We start from the raw sequence: 16,358 nt of genomic DNA, 5'->3' as shown, positions 1-16,358 counted from the left end.
ACGGGCGGCAAATCTGCTTGCGGCGGAGCGGGCAACCACTGCCGAGTGGGGGCTTGAGGCAGCAAAGGTCCGCCAGGTAGAGACTGAGGTGGCTCTCCTGAAGTCCTTAGCGAATACCGAGGCGGCGCTCTAGGGTTCCCTAGTGTTCCTAGAGTCAGAGCAAAAGGCCCTAGAGTTAGAGCAGAAAGCCCGGTCGAAGGTCGACCAAGAAGTGCTCGTGCTCCGGGGCTGGGTGCTTGGGACGGAGGAGGCGAACGCTCGGTTGCGTGAGCAGGTGACTTGGTAGGAGGAAGTGCTCTCCATCCTCAAGAACACTCGCCTTGGTATGTACCTTTTCCACTTTTGGTTGATGTCTTTTTTCCTTTAACTTGCTTCTAAGCTTGTCATCCTTCTTCCAGACCTGGGTGGAAAGGTTAGGCTACTGGAGCAGGACCTAGAGATGGCTAGGGCGATGATTGGCTAGAATGCGGAGGCACTGGCCAAGTCCCTTGAAGAGCGACGTGCTCTCAAGGGGAAGCTCGAATAGCTTCGCAATGTCACCTAGGTCATCGTCTTGGAGGTCTTCGGGTTGGCGCCAAGTACCAGCACGCCCGCCATCCGACTGGCGGAGGTCCCGGATGAGGTTCGGGCCCTCATCTCTGATGGGATATTCTATGGAATGTCGGGGGTGCTGACATCGGTGGTGATGCACCACCTAGAGCTGGACTTCGCCGCCATCTACAGCGGGTACACCGACGGTTGGAGCTCGGAGGCCATCCATGCGCTCGGGGAAAGCTTGCTGCCACACACACAGTTGGTGGCCGAGAAAGTCTCCGCGCAGTGGGTGATGAATGCCCGCCGTGTGAACATAGCCGAAGGCACGCACCTGGAGGACATCACCCAGACTGTGGATGGCGTGTGTAACGTCCTGCTTCTATGAGGTTGGGCCCGCTTATATCTGGTAGCTTTTCTAGGACATAGACTACCCTCACAGACCTGCGTAAGTCTTTTCTACGCACTTTGTCCTCACTCGTGCGCACCTGGAAAAGATTTCCCGATCGGTCACCCATCTTGAAATTGCTCTAGGCCAAGTATGCTTAACCTTAGAGTTCTTTAGAGATGGGCTTTCGAAAAAGAAGTTGCAACTTATTGGTATGAGTATCCTATTAATCCTGTTAAGCCCTAGGCCAGGATGTTACATCCTCACCCCCTTAAGAGACCGACGTCCTCGTTGGTCAATCCCAAGCCAGGAACATTCCCTCTTGGCCATATCCGTGTGTCCAGTGCCAGCGCATGTGCCATGCTGTGTGACCACTCTAGGACCACTCTAGCCATGCGCACCATGCCTATGCAACTACGACGCACGCGCCTGTGAAACCACGAGAGTCGGCTCTGATACCATTCTGTAATGTCCCGTCTCTATGAGGCCAGACCCGCTTACATCTGGTAGCTTTTCTAGGACATAGACTGCCCTCATAGACCCATACAAGTCTTTTCTACACACTTTGTCCTCACTCGTGCATACCCGGAAAAGATTTCCCGATCACCCATCTTGAAATTGCTCTAGGCCAAGCACGCTTAACCTCAGAGTTCTTTAGAGATGGGCTTCCGAAAAGGAAGTTGCAACTTGTTAGTATGAGTATCCTATTAATCCTGTTAAGCCCTGGGCCAGAATGTTACAGCGTGGAGCCTGAGTCAGAAGCGAATGTCGCCCCACCTATGTCTGAGCCAAGTGTTGTCCAGCCGGAGAGCGAGCAACCCTTACCTTCGCCGGTCGCGCCGTCAGCCGATGCCGCTGGGCAACCACAGTAGGAATTAGAGTAAAAGTAGTTTAGCAGATGTAAAAGTTAAGTTCATGGGGGAGCCCTCGTGTAAACATTTTTGTGTATTAATAAATACAATCAGTTTTGTTTTTGTGATGGAATCACTTCGTTCGGGGAAGCTTGTCCCATTCGTTCCTTATTTTTACCTTAGCATAATTTTATTTTTTATTCTTTCTTTTTCTCACCTGCTCATTCCTCCTGTAGGCTGCCACCTTTAGAGCCTAGGCGTGGTCCATGAGGCTCAGCTGCTCATAACCGTAGGTAGAGGTGGGGTGCGATCGGTCGGAATATTTAAAGCAAAGTTACGTAAGATAATTAAAGGAACAGACTACCCTTTTGTTTGGGTAGAAAGGTATTTTACCATATGATAGTAAACAAAAAGAGAGGTGGTACCGCACCTCTATGGAGCCCCCGAGCGACCCAGGCTGAAAGTGTTCGGGGCGGGGTGCTCTGTAGGAGCGAACGTTGAATGAAAAAAATGGTAAGGCTGGATTTTTTAGGGAAGAAACGATGTAACTGTTCGATGTTCTAAGTGTTGGTGAGAATGTCGCTGTTGTCGTCCTTCAGTCGGTAGGCGCTCGGTCGAATCACTTCGGTCACCGTATAGGGTCCTTCCCATAGCGGAGAGAGTTTGTGCTTCTCCTTGGTCTATGGCCCTACATCTCTCGTCGTTAAAGCGACGTAGGCGCTAATTGTTGGGCTTTGAGCCTAGGATGAGGTGTAGTGCATGCTCAGTGACGTCCTGCGGTATGACTGGCATGTCAGATGGTTTCCATGTGAAAGCATCATGATTGGCATGTAGGAAGTCGATGAGCTCGCATTCCTATTTGGTCGGGAGCTGGGTCCCGATCCGCACCGTCTTGGTTGGGTCTGTGGGGTCGATCCCCACCGCCTTAGTTTCCTCGAGTGGGCAGAAGGCCGTCAAGGAGGTTGGTTTGTTGCAGTCCGGGACTGCTAGGGTTGACGACTCCCCGAGCCGCGGGAGCTTGGACGAGTTGATGACAATAGTGGTGAGCTCAAAATGCTCGCGGTCACACGTGAAGGCGTGCGAGAAGGTGTTACCCACAGTGATGATGTCGTTTGGTCCTGGCATCTTCAACTTCAGGTAGGTGTAGTTGGGGACCGCCATGAACTTGGCGTAGCATGGCCGCCCCTAGATGGCATGGTAAGACCCTAGGAAGTCCACCACTTCGAAGGTAAGCACCTCTAAGCGGAAGTTGGCTCGGTCACCAAATGTGACGGGCAGGTCGATCTGCCCAAGCGGGTATGCCTGCGCTCCTGGGATCATGCCGTGGAAGGGAGAGCTCGCCGGTCGGGGCTCTGACCAGGGGATGCGCATGGCATTGAGGGTGTCGATGTAGAGGATGTTGAGGCCGCTACCTTCGTCCATCAGCACCTTGGTGAGGCAGTTGTTGCGGATGATGGGGTCGACGATGAGTGGGTAGCGTCCCAGTCTAGCGACGTGGGATGGATGGTCCCTCTGATCAAAAGTGATCGGAGATTCCAACCAATGAAGGAAGGAGGGAACGACCGTTTTGGCGATGCACGCCTCTCGGTAGCGCACTTTGTGCTAGTGCTTGGAGTAGACGACATTGGATCCCCCGAAGATCATGATGCATGCCTCGGGGTCAGGGAAGCCGTCTCCATCCTTGCCCACCATGCCTCCTTTCTTGGCTGCTGCCTCCTTGCCTTTTCCTTCTTTCGGCCTGTCGGTCTATCACAGGAAACGCTTGAGGAGCTCGTAGTCCTTGTAGAGGTGCTTTAATGGGGTAAGCATGGTTGGTGTAGGGGCTATCCATGAGCTTATCAAAGTGGTCAGGCAGGCCCTGCTAGGGCTGCTTGCCCAAGCGATCAATGTGGGGGATATACCCCCGGGTACCACAAGATGGTACATGGGCCACACCATCCGAGGTGGCCTGGCCTGTAAGATCGAGGCGTGCATGGCAAGATTACAAGTTGTACTAGATATTGTAATAGTACCAAATAGGATACTTTACTTGTAACCCTCCTCCTCCAGACTATATAAGGAGAGGCAGGGGTCCCCCTCAGGGATGACCTCAATCAATATAGAATAATGAGACATAGGACGTAGGTATTACGCCAACACGGCGGCCGAACCTGTATAAATCTTGTGTCTTGTGCCTCTATAACCATCTGGTTCCTGATTACACGCACCGTCTACCAACAATCTACCATCATGGGCATACCCCTAGATGGACTGCTGACCATATTTTATCGACAGTGGCGCGCCAGGTAGGGGATGTGCGTGCTGATCCATGGCGAACCAGATGGACCTCAAGATCAATCCCATCCACGGCAATTTAGCTTCTGGCGGCGGCATCCTTCACCTACGATGGAGTCATCGTCTTGAGGCTCTTGCAGCAGCTTGACGTCGTCGTGCGAACTCATTGTCAAGTCGGCTATCTGCGGCGTTGTCTCTGGCGTCGTATACCTAGGAAGCAAGCCGAGATTTCAACGAGATCGGATCTGCTTCCTAGCTTCAGCAGCGTCATCGGCATTCAGAATCTACTACCGTAGATTGGGCATTGGCCACTACTTCTACGAACCACGGCATCAGTTCATCGTGACCCTACAGGACTAGATTGGACTTGCATGTTGGTTGTTGTTGGCTACCAGTCCACCGCATGCATCAACGTTCGGGTGCAAGCTGTCAGGCAAGCAAGAAATCAAAGGCTGTGTGATCTACAGTGCCATGCAAGCTGAAGATAGTCCAGATCTCCATTAGGCTCGCATGCGCTCATGTAAGGCATACAAGTAGAGATGCTTGACAAAAGAAGGTTACGACCTGCTCAGTGAACCTTCACGCAAGCAAGGAAGATCTCCGACTGCGCCTGACCTCGACTGGACATGCCCGAGGGCTTTTGCCTCCCCATGCGATGGAACTAGGTACATGCCCTCCGACCATCGAACTGATTGAGCAGCCACGTCGACCATGGACCACATCGACCACGTCCCGAGTGGCTCCGCTGAGCTCTGACCACGCCGACCATGTCCCGAGCGGCTCTACCGAGCTCCAACCACCACGACCACTAGACCACGTCGCAATGATGATCGTCACGAAGAACGGCGCTATGACAACCGCGACCACCGTCACAATAGGCCGAAAAGCACGAGGACCGAACAACTTTATCGCCATCGACCAGATTTCTATCCAAAGATAAGTACACTTCTAATATTTATATTTAATATAATTTTCATTATGATGTTTCTCCACAACATTCTCGTCATGATTATTCTTCAAATAACATTTGTCCATGTATACAATCTTAAATATAACATACAGCTATACTTAATGCAAATCCTCGACCAGTCATGTTGACGCTCGATGTCTCCAGAAATGGCCCTGTCTCCGGCTCCTCCCTATATGTGCACGAGCGTCTGCCCTCTGCGTTATGGGTGGTCGGCAGTGGATCCTTAGCGACGCTTTTTTCTTCCTACACGTGCACGGGCTCTGCACCCTGCATTATGGTTCACGGGCTAGCTAGGGTTAGAGACTCGGCTACATACTAACTGGTCGGGCAGTTTATATTAAGTATAAACACAAACTTCACATTAACACTGATGTTTACAAAGCACCCACTGCTTTATCACATCATGCTCATTTGCAAATGACTGCTGAGCGTCATACGCTATTTCTTCACCGCTGATTTTTTTCTCCATAATTTATTATTTTGTACATCATGTACTACCATTCTACATATTTATATTGCAGGAATTTCGAGCTACGCACGGGGACTTCATTGCTCGCTCCTCGACCTGTGCTTGGGGACTGCCTCGACCACTCTTCGACCACAGCTCGGGGTCTTCGTGTCTCAACTACATGCGACTGGCGACTCGCATACAGTTGGGATATTTTTTCTCACTTAGACCTTGCTACAAGGCTCATACCTCACCTTCCAGCAAGCTCGGGGACTACATTGGTACGATGCACCTGCCGGTGCAGCTCGTATCGCATGTACGACGATTGGATTCTCAACTTAACTGGGAATTCTTTTTAGACCCTAGCACCACGTGCCTATGTCACCTACTACCAGGCTCGGGGACTAAGTAGGCACACTTCACCATGCGGTGAATGTGCTTGTTTTTCGACCCCTACGCCTCTGATGATCAAAGACGCTACGCTTCAAGACACCCTTACGTTTCTTCATAGAAACCCAAGTAGGCACACTTCCCAGGACGGAAATCTTTTTCTTTCTTCTTAAGAGTACCATACATTCTTCAGACAACCTACTTCTCCGATGACAACGGTGGTCGGAGATGTCAAGAACTGAAGCCTCACTGTTCGGAGAAGGTTAAAATGGCGTATCGCATCAGAATACATGGCGCTCGGGGACTAGCTGTGTGGGATATACCCCCGGGTACCACAAGATGGTACATGGGCCGCACCATCCGAGGTGGTCTAGCCCATAACATCGAGGCGTGCACGGCAAGATTACAAGTTGTACTAGATATTGTAATAGTACCAAATATGATACTTTACTTGTAACCCTCCTCCTCCAGACTATATAAGGAGAGGCAGGGGTCCCCCTCAGGGATGACCTCAATCAATACAGAATAATGAGACATAGGACGTAGGTATTACGCCAACACGGTGGCCGAACCTATATAAATCTTGTGTCTTGTGCCTCTGTAACCATCTAGTTCCTGATTATACGCACCGTCTACCAATAATCTACCATCATGGGCATACCTCTAGATGGACTACCGACCATATTTCATCGACAATCAGTTGCATCGACCAACGCGGAGTTGGTCGGTCGGCGCCGATCCTTCTTGTTCTTTTTGCCCCTCTATGTGGAAGATCACTCCGACCGCTTCCTCGCCAGAGGCATGGTTCGTGGCGATGTCGAGCAGGTCACGGGTGGTACAGGGCTTCAGGCAGCCAAGCTTGTGGATCAGGGACTCACAGGTTGTCCCGGAGAGGAATGCACTGATGACATCTACGTCGACGACATCAGGAAGGGAGTTGCACCGCTTCGAGAACCTACGGATGTAATCCTGCAGGGACTCGTTGGGCTTCTGCTAGCAGCTTTTGAGGTCCCAGGAGTTCCCAGGGCGGACATACGTCCCCTGGAAGTTCCCGACGAAGACCCTCTTGAGGTCCGCTCAGTCGCGGATGTTGTCGCGCGGGAGGAATTCAAGCCATGCTCGAACATGTTCCCCCACACAAATGGTGAGGTACTGGATGATGAAGTGGTCATTATCGACTCCTCCTGCTCAGCAGGCGAGCCAAAAGTCTTTGAGCCAAATTTCAGGGTTCGTCTCCCTGGTATACTTGGCGATGTTGGTAAGCGGTCGGAAGCGCTGTGGGAACGGTGCTCTCTAGATGCACCAGCCAAAGGCTTGTGGTCCCGGGACATCCGGGCTAGGACTCCGGTCATTGGGTTGGTGACCACACCTAGGGTGTGTTTCACCGGTCCCCTCGATGGTCTGACCAGAGCCCGTGTCGTCTGCTCTCACCACCGCCTGATGGACGTCATCATCATGCTGAGCCCGACGTTGGTTGCTAATGACACTGCGAGCATCTCGGTTTGGCCCAAGGCGTTCACGCATAGGTGGCTGGTGTGGAGCAGGCGCCAGGTCAGGCTGTGGTGTAGCTGTGGCCTCCTGTTCCATGCCTGATGGCTGCAGCAGCGAGCGGATGAAGTGATTCGTCTGGTCTGTCCCTACTTCCTTAGTCGGGAGAGAGGTCATGAGTCGGTGGCACGACATGGAGCTCTCTGCCTATTGAACGGTGGCGATTTCCACTAGTGCCTAGAGGTTTCGGTGGATCGCCTGCTCCTGGGGGTTGTTTGGCTTGGGAAGGCCGCATAGGACCATCGCCGCCATGGCGATGTTCTGGCCAGTCCGAGCGAACTATGGGGGATCGTCCCCCCCCCCCCCCCCCCCGTTGATGATGTTGCGCTGAACCTGACGAGCGCATCCCCAGGCACCGCTCGCTGGGTTACACGCACAGGGCGCATCGTGGTGTGCCGAGCGCACCGGCGTAGGTGGTGGCTGGATCTGCCTCCATTGTCGTAGCTCCTCACCGTGCTCCTAGGGCACATACGAGGGCATCCATGCGAGGGTCCAGAGGGGTGTGGGTCCATAGAGACTCCGCCACCACCGGCGGCTGTCCCGGAGCATCCACCATAGCGCACTCGCGGGACAGAGGGTGGTTGGGTGCCACGACGTTGCCGATGCTGGAGTCATCGCTCTCAACATCGTCATCCATGAGGTTGTGAAAAGAGGTGGCGCCAGCATCCTTCGGAGCCCCCGGGCATACGCGTTCATGGGGGATGCGAGGCCATATGGGAACCGGTCGCATGGCGGTCGCGGCAGGGACAACGGAGTCCCTCCGGAGAATTGGCCAAAGACAGTAAATAGCGAGTAAATAACAAAGCGTACGTTACTCATAGTTGGGTTTGAGCCCTGCGTGGGCTCAGAGCGAAGCACAGATGCCTCGTCGTTGAAGTCGTCGGGAGTCCCGGAGCCGATGGAGGACCCGCCTCCTCCGACGGGTGCCGGAACAAGTGCCTCCTCGCGGAGGTGCAGCACGCCGAGCCGGTCGGCGACGAAGTCTAGGTGTCCGAAGAGGAAGGCCTGGGACGGCTCGAAGACGGGTGGAACCCACATCCCAACAGGTGGGAGTGCGGGAAACTCTAGTGAGCCGAAGCGAGTCGTATCGCTTGAGCCTGCCATGGCGAAGATGGTGGAAAAGTGGGCCATCCGATGACCAAAAGCGTGAACGTACGGTGTCTTCCCCACGAACGGCGACAACTGTCGGTGCAGAAAATGACCAACACGTAAATATTTGTAGTTTTGTCGTACGTTGTGATCGGATGTGGCCTAGCACTCAATGACATAGGGTTTATACTGGTTCAGGCAACGTGCCCTACATCCAGTTTGAGTCGGTCGGTGACTTTATTCCTGAGCACATGTGCTCGAAGTTTGCTGTGGGGTTACAAACGAGAGGGAAAAAGATGGGGGTGCAAGAGGTCCGGTCGGACTCCGAACTGAAGGACCGAGAAGGACGGAAGCTTCTACGTGCGCTAAGTATTCGAGCATGCGCTTTGTGTAGCTTTAGAGTGTCTAAAGCTGACAGAGGGTGAATCAATTGTTGGCTGTTCGAATCATTGGAGAGTTGTTGGAGTGTCCTCGATCGATCGTCAGGGAGTTGTCCACTGATCCCCCTCATTGGGAGAGAGCGCATCCTTTTTTATAGATAAAGGGGATGGCCTTACAAGCTAGAGAGAGTACGTATGCTACTAAGTCTTGTTGCCCACGCCGTCGGGTACAAGATGATGGTAGGCGTCCATAATACTATTTATGTCGGACGCATGTCGGAGGTTTTTACCGTATTCACCATGTATGGCAAATGACAGCGCCCACAACACTTACCGTGTTTGCCTGGTATGGGAATTGATGGCGCCCATAACATTGTAGGGCAAAACGTTGGCGCCCACAACACTGCTTGGGTTCTGACATATTTGGAAGGTTGCAGGGCACCCTTCTGACATGTCATGTCGGTACTGTCCTGTAGGTGTACATGGTACAGTCCTTGATTTTGCGGTTGACTTGAGCGCCCTGTCTTACTTGCTCCGTCCGTTTCCTGGGTCCTTATCGAGCGGGCGTCCCCGATCGATTGGTCCCAGTTGGCTCCGACTGCTCTAGTCGGAGAAGAGCTGTAAGCAGAGGTTCGGTGCATCCCCGGTTGGAGATGCGGGTCGGAGTCGAAAGTGGCGTTGGCTAGGTTTTCCGGTCGGAGAAGCGGGTCGGAGTCGGAAGCGAGCGACGTTCCTCTCGGCCAGGCCTTCCGATCGGAGAAGCGGGCCGGAGTCGGAAGCGAGGCCTTCCGGTCGGAGAGGCGGGCCGGAGTCGGAAGCGAGCATTGTTCCTCCTTGGCCAGGTCTTCCGGTCGAAGATTGGATCGCCCTTCTTGCCTGTCGTTAGGTATTTGGACCGGCCCAGGAGTTGCGCGTCGTTCGCAATGTCGTCTGCTGAACCGAGCTTTTGCTGGGAAGCAGGTCCATGAGGGACTCCGGGTTTATGAACCCGATAAGGTGACCAATAACGAGACAAAACGATGGAACAGTTGACACCCCCTGGTGGACTTTGGTTTGGACGAGCAAAGGGCCGCCTCACCGCCGGTGGCGGCGGCGGCGGCGGACATGATGTGACGCGTCCCCTAAAGCCCAAATTATTGGTCGTGGTTTTCCCCTTTGTTCATCATGATGAATAATCCCCATGGAAAAACAAGCATATCTCCATATCCATGGTGGTCGACGTCCCATCTCCTGCAAGCCTGAAATTCCGTGAACCGAATGCATGGCGCGCCGGCGACAGCCGAGTCGGCGAGGCGCGATTGGCCGCCGTGAGCATCCCCTGCCTCGACCTGGTGGCATGCACAGCACATGCAGCAGCGCGGCCGCGGGTGACCCCGTGAACCAACGCGCTTGTCGTTTCTCGTTTGCACGCACGGTCGCACCTCGACGTGGAACCACAGTTTTGTGCGGTAGCCACTAGCGAGCCCATAACCCCACCGCTGCGCTCAGAACCTGCGGGTTCGTTCGTTGGAGCGAGGGACGTACGGCGGTGGCACCGCGGGGCCGACGCGCGACGCCGTCTGCCGGCTCGGCGCACCATCGAAGTCCGAAGATTTGTAGTCCTGCTACAAAGACACCGTGCCGTTCCTGCGGAAATCCTCAGCTTTCTGCAGACACGGCGCGCCCCGCCCCTGGTGGCTCGGACGCTCGGTGAGCTTGGAGTATAGCGCGCGTGGCTAGTACCCTGGACAATCTAGAACCTAGTGGGCACTAAAGGAGTATCTAGGGAGAATATAGAAATCTATCAGATAACGAGCACCAGCGCACGATCCCAACCAAATCATTGGCTGTATTACTGTACTGCATATCCAAAACACCATTCGTGTCCGTGCCGGCGGCCAACGCCCGGTTTGTCCTGCACTCTGACGTGCTCACAAAACCCGCAGCGTTGCAGGCGAAGGCACGGCATTCTCTGTCTGTGACGCGACACCAGAGTGGAAGCATCACGCACTGCACAAGTGCACATTTTCAAAAGCTAGGAGTAGCATTTTGCTATCAGCTTACAGTTCCCGCGCTGGCGCTGCTATTATAAACCTGCTGCTGCTAGTCCTCTTGGTCCGCCCATGCTCGCTCGCTGCGCGGTCACCATTGCGTGCTTGCACCAGTCTCACTCTCACTCAAGTTGCAGTTGCTTAGCAGCGCCAGCAGCCAGTCATTGGCAACAGGCGCAGAAATATTCGTGGATAAGAGCTGCACTGCTGCAGCTCTGAAATATCAAGAACGTAGGGTGAAGATTGAAACAAGGCCCATTTCCGATTAGCCCAAGCCAAAAGGTCCGTTTCTGAAACCGTTCAAATCAGTTTCTGAAACCGTTTACAAAAGTTCGGACAATATCCACCAATTCCTTGTCTTCTCACCTTTTGATGATTCTGTTTCTGAAATCTCCATTCCTGAAATGGTTCCATCCGTCCATGGTTTCGTAATCACATGTGGAAATTTTCAGGGTCTCCTGAACCACAGCTGGTGCTGGAACCATGGAGATGGAGGCCGTGGAATCAAATGGCTCGCACGGCGGCGCCGATCGCCGGACACCCAAGAGAGATCGCCGCATCTTCTGGGCCTGCGCCTTCATCCTCGGTAATAAGTAATAACTAACATATACACCTCTGGTTTTTTCCCCCCTGGTGATGAGCATCTGTTCATAACTTTATATGGCCTCGTCCGTCTCAACCTTTTGGCTGTGGCCTGTGGCATCTGCATGCACTCGTACGTGGTGATGGCTGGACTTGGACATCAGCGAATAACTGCTTCCAGTGCATCGCCTACTTCGCCGTGTCGACGAACCTAGTGAACTACCTCAAGGACCGGCTGCACGAGGGCAGCAAGGCCGCCGCGAACGGCGTCACCAACTGGATGGGCACGAGCTCCATCACGCCGCTCGTTGCCGCCTTCCTCGCCGACGCCTTCCTCGGCAGATACTGGACCATCGCGCTCTTCCTGGTCATCTCCGTCGTGGTACGTACGTACGTCGTCGTCCACCATCAGACGCAGAGTCGCAAAGCAAGCTCACCCACCCGGCCTCGTCGCCGTTCTCTTGTTTTGTTTCCGGCACGTACGTACTCAGGCCTACGTGGTGCTCACGGTGAGCGCGGCGGTGGCGCTGGAGAGCGCGGCCTTCTACGCGGGGCTGTACCTGCTGGCTCTGGGCGGCGCGCTGCAGCCAGTGCTGACGTCGTTCGGCGCGGACCAGTTCGACGAGTCCGACGAGGAGGAGCGCGGGCGGCAGAGCTCCTTCTTCAACTGGTTCTACCTCTCCATCAACGTCGGCTGTCTGTTCGGCGGCACCGTGCTGGTGTGGGTGCAGTCCAGCGTCAGCTGGGAGCTTGGGTACGGCATCCCCGCGCTCTTCAGCGTGCTGGCCGTCGCGGTCTTCCTGACCGGCACCACCGCGTACCGCCGGCACCAGCCGCCGGCCGGCAGCCCACTCACCAGGGTCGCGCAGGTTGTCGTCGCCGCGTTCAGGAAGTGCGGCGTCGAGGTGCCGGAAGACGCGTCGACGCTGCACGAGTGCGAGGACGTCGACGGCATGTCCGCGATACAGGGGAGCCGCCGACTCGCGCACACCGATCAGTTCAGGTCAGTAGCTAACTCGTCGTAGATTTGTTTGTTTGCAGGAGTAGGGAATATTATCAATCGTAATAAAATATATGTGATCGTTAATAATTTTCTAGTTATATGATCTAGCTTCATGCGAAATCTTGAACTATTCGTCGATATTTCGATATCCAGCTATAAACGTTTTAGAAGTTTGCAGCATCCAACCACTCTGGGATATATGGTTTTCAGATTACCCATACTGACAAAAGGAATATCAAGCCCAAATTTTTTAGGAATTTTTTATTACTGAAAAATCCAAAAACTAGACTACAACTCCGATGTGAAGTAATGATAATTCTTTAACTGATCTGGAGTAAGGTATAAACAAAAAGCTAAGTGTTGCGAGTTCGTTATGGACTATGGTGGAACCTATCCGTCCAGGTTCAGCTGTAACTTTTTTATAAGTTTGCAGCATCCACCCACTCTGAGATATATGGTTCCAATTATATTTTACTATACATTGACAACAAAAAATCAAGACTGTTTTTTATTACTGTGAAGTCCAAAAACTTGACTACAAATCTGAGTAATGGTAATTCTTAAACTAATATGGACTAAGATACATAAATACAAATCCAACTGTTGCTAGTTCATTTTTATGGACCCTATGCATCTAGCTTCAAATCCTAGACTCGACACAGGTGCACACAATTTTTTCAGGTTTATTTTAGAAAGAAATGACACTATAGATGTCGTAGTAGGTGATGCGTCCATCGTCAATAAGGCACGTATGATAATTTTTTCATTTTAATATCTTTCAATCCATTCTCCAAATATGCACATTCGAGTTAGGGGTGAGTTACATGTGCTTACTTGAGGGTCCGCTATGTTTTTAAAAAAAATTGCAGGTCGTATCGTGCCTTATACTCTCCCATCAGTAAATCCGACGTACTAGATTTTGCCCCTCTTTTCTTCTTCCTCCTCCATCGCTGTCTTCGTCATGCTGCTCGTCCTCCCGATCTGAGTGCCCCCATCTCCGCTAGTCACCGTCCACCGCTGGTCGTTGTTGTCCGCGCTCTTAACTCGCAACAGTCCTCCCTTCTCCCATTATGGGCATTTGCCCCTGCTACCTTTGCCTGTACCCACTGCCCTACTAGTCTCCAGTTGTCCGAGGTCATCTCCACCCCCGGTCCAGCATCGAGCTCGAAGATCATCGACGGCTCGCAGAAGAAAACATGAGGAAGAAAAGGGTGGAGGTCCCTCATATTTCAATCTAATGGTGCCAAGAAAAATCGGGTGTGGGACGTGGCGGGTTTCACCGGAGCACAATATATATATCAAAGCCTAAGAAATCATGTCTTGGTATAAGTTCGTAATCCTTAGAAGTTGAGTCATGTTATTGCTCACTAGGCGTTACTCGATCGTTTACCTTAGTCAAAAGAAGTTGATGATGTCATATTGTCATTGCTGACTAGGTGTTAGTGTGTTATTCGTTTACCTTAGTCAAAAGCTTGATAGCCTATACGACCTAGCATGACACCGTACGAGCGCTGTGACATCGTCGGCCTTTGCAACATTATATATTGTACGTCGGAGTAACGAAATCATATGCATTTTGAGTAAGATGGTCCTCTAGCTGGTACCGATATCATGCATCTCGGTGCCCAGCACTGTCACGGTGCTGCTGCTGCTGCTTCATGCCCAATTGTTTATTATACTGTTGCACCGCGGCAAGTTTGTCGTGTGCATGCCTAACTGATGCAATGCAAGAAGAAATATTATTTTTCAGATCGTTTTCTCGCCCATTACCTTTCCTTTCTGCGGCAAGTCGTAGTGGTAGTGGTCATTATCAGACCGAGGCCACTGGATGAAGCAGCAGCCGCCAGCCGGCCGATAATATTAGGCCTTGTTTAGTTAAAAAGTGCTACGGTAGTTATTACATCGAATCTTGTGATACGTACATGGAGTATTAAATATAGACGAAAAAAAACTAATTACACAGTTTGGTTGGAAATCGCGAGACGAACGTTTTAAGCCTAATTAGTCCATGATTGAATACTAATTGTCAAATAAAAACGAAAGTGCTACAGTAGCTAAATTCTCAAATTTCACCCAACAAAGGCTTAAGATAATATTAATAAATATATATATGCGCAGCACGTCGGCAGCTGTCTGTCTGATACAGAAATTTGATTGCAGATTCCATGCAAATCTGTCTTGGACGCTGGGTGCATTGTCGTATCATAGCAACTTTACTGAAACCAAGGGCCCCATGACGCACCAAACTATACTGCGTGCAGGTTCCTGGACAAGGCAGCGGTGGAGACGGCGGCCGACAAGGCGGCGCGTCCGGCGAGCGCGTGGCGTCTGTGCACGGTGACGCAGGTGGAGGAGCTCAAGTGCGTGCTCCGGCTGCTGCCGGTGTGGGCGAGCGGCATCATCTTCGCGGCGGCGTACACGCAGATGACCACCACCTTCATCCTTCAGGGGGACACGCTGGACCCGTACGTGGGCGGCTTCCGCGTGCCCGCCGCCGTGCTCTCCGTCTTCGACACGCTCAGCGTCATGCTGTGGGTGCCGCTCTACGACCGCCTCGTCGTCCCGCTGGCGCGCCGCGCCACGGGCCACGACCGCGGGTTCACGCAGCTGGCGCGCATGGGCGTGGGCCTCGTCGTGCTCACGCTCGCCATGCTCGCCGCGGGGGCGCTGGAGGTGGCGCGGCGCGGCGTCATCGCGCGCCACGGCATGTACGACACCAACACCGGCGTTGACGGGCGGTACCTGCCGCTGTCCATCTTCTGGCAGGTGCCGCAGTACGTGGTGGTGGGCGCGTCCGAGGTGTTCACGTCGATCGGGCAGATGGAGTTCTTCTACGACCAGGCGCCCGACGCGATGCGGAGCCTCTGCTCGGGCCTCTCCATGACGTCCTCCGCGCTGGGGAACTACGTCAGCTCCGCGCTCGTCACCGTCGTGGCGCGCGCCACCGCGCGGGGCGGCCGGGATGGCTGGATCCCCGACGACATCAACCGGGCGCACCTCGACTACTTCTTCTGGTTGCTCGCCATGCTTTGCGTCGGCAACTTCGGTGTCTACCTGCTCATCGCGCGCTGGTACACGTACAAGAAGACCGTGGATTAAAAACCGGTCTATAGTAGTAGAATATTAGCGTGGGGGTGCTAGTACCGATTTCAATCAATCCAAAGAAAGATCACACTTCACTTGGAATGGTGGGTGAATGGGTGATGCAAAACGACGGGCCCGGGGGAAACAGAAAAGCGCCGTTGAACAATGACTGGGCTTGGCCCGGTCCAATAAAGCTAATTAGTTGAGCCCATGGTCCAATCCGGTGCAGGTTCCATGGTCCAACCCTTCTCGTGCTCCGCGTTAAGCTGTGCAGTGTCAAACGGACACTTCCCATCGGTGGTAACGACTAACGACAGGTTAGGGGTTGCCGATCGATGGATTACGGACCAATGGCTCCGTGTGCTTTCGCCGGGCGCGACACCGCAGCTTGCGGCACTAGTGACGACCTCTTGCCTGTTCGTCGATACAATGCGATGGGCCATGCACGGAATTTCAGATTATTCGATTCTGCCCCGAGAGCGACTGTTAAGCCTGTGACGGCGACGTGCGTGTTTATTTGCTTCCTCAAACGCGCTGCACAAAACAAGAGCACGAATTTTCTTTTCCTGACCGACGAATTGTTTTTATCCCTGCGTTAACATGATGACCGACAAATTATTACATGTCTCTTTCGTTTCGTACGCTGGTAATCAGAACGTAAATCCAATTTGACACTAATGACGGTTAGGAATTTAGGCAATTTCATTATCAGTTTAATAAAAAAAATAACATCAGCAGGTTTGTGACAACGTATATGTGCATGTGTATATTTCTTATGAACACTACAGCA

At 52.9% G+C, this 16,358-nt stretch overlaps 1 protein-coding gene across 2 annotated transcripts; it reads left to right on the top strand.

The window, feature by feature from the left end:
* Nucleotides 1–10,972: 10,972 nt before the first annotated feature.
* Nucleotides 10,973–15,781, top strand: LOC136453766 (protein NRT1/ PTR FAMILY 8.1-like). 2 transcript variants are annotated; one of them, XM_066454318.1, is made up of 5 exons: nucleotides 10,973–11,181; nucleotides 11,352–11,485; nucleotides 11,646–11,863; nucleotides 11,973–12,484; nucleotides 14,746–15,781. In XM_066454318.1, the coding sequence occupies exons 2-5, from the start codon at nucleotides 11,383–11,385 to the stop codon at nucleotides 15,581–15,583; spliced, it is 1,671 nt and encodes a 556-aa protein (XP_066310415.1). In that variant the 5' UTR covers nucleotides 10,973–11,181; nucleotides 11,352–11,382; the 3' UTR covers nucleotides 15,584–15,781. The 2 variants fall into 2 exon arrangements, with proteins under 2 accessions (XP_066310415.1, XP_066310416.1); XM_066454319.1 differs by having other exon boundaries at nucleotides 11,352–11,492.
* The last annotated feature ends 577 nt before the right edge of the window (nucleotides 15,782–16,358 follow it).

The sequence above is a fragment of the Miscanthus floridulus genome, chromosome 5 (assembly GCF_019320115.1).
Source record: "Miscanthus floridulus cultivar M001 chromosome 5, ASM1932011v1, whole genome shotgun sequence".
In the NCBI taxonomy this organism is placed as follows: Eukaryota; Viridiplantae; Streptophyta; class Magnoliopsida; order Poales; family Poaceae; genus Miscanthus; species Miscanthus floridulus.
This window is presented reverse-complemented; position numbering and strand designations above follow the sequence as displayed.

What these genes read in the sequence shown, in the direction of transcription:
- LOC136453766 (XM_066454318.1), top strand. Translation starts at nt 11,383, where the DNA reads ATGGAGATGGAGGCCGTGGAATCAAATGGCTCGCACGGCGGCGCCGAT. An exon ending in TCCTGGTCATCTCCGTCGTG is followed by an intron (nt 11,864 to 11,972) that starts GTACGTACGTAC and finishes GTACGTACTCAG; the next exon opens with GCCTACGTGGTGCTCACGGT. An exon ending in GCGCACACCGATCAGTTCAG is followed by an intron (nt 12,485 to 14,745) that starts GTCAGTAGCTAA and finishes TACTGCGTGCAG; the next exon opens with GTTCCTGGACAAGGCAGCGG.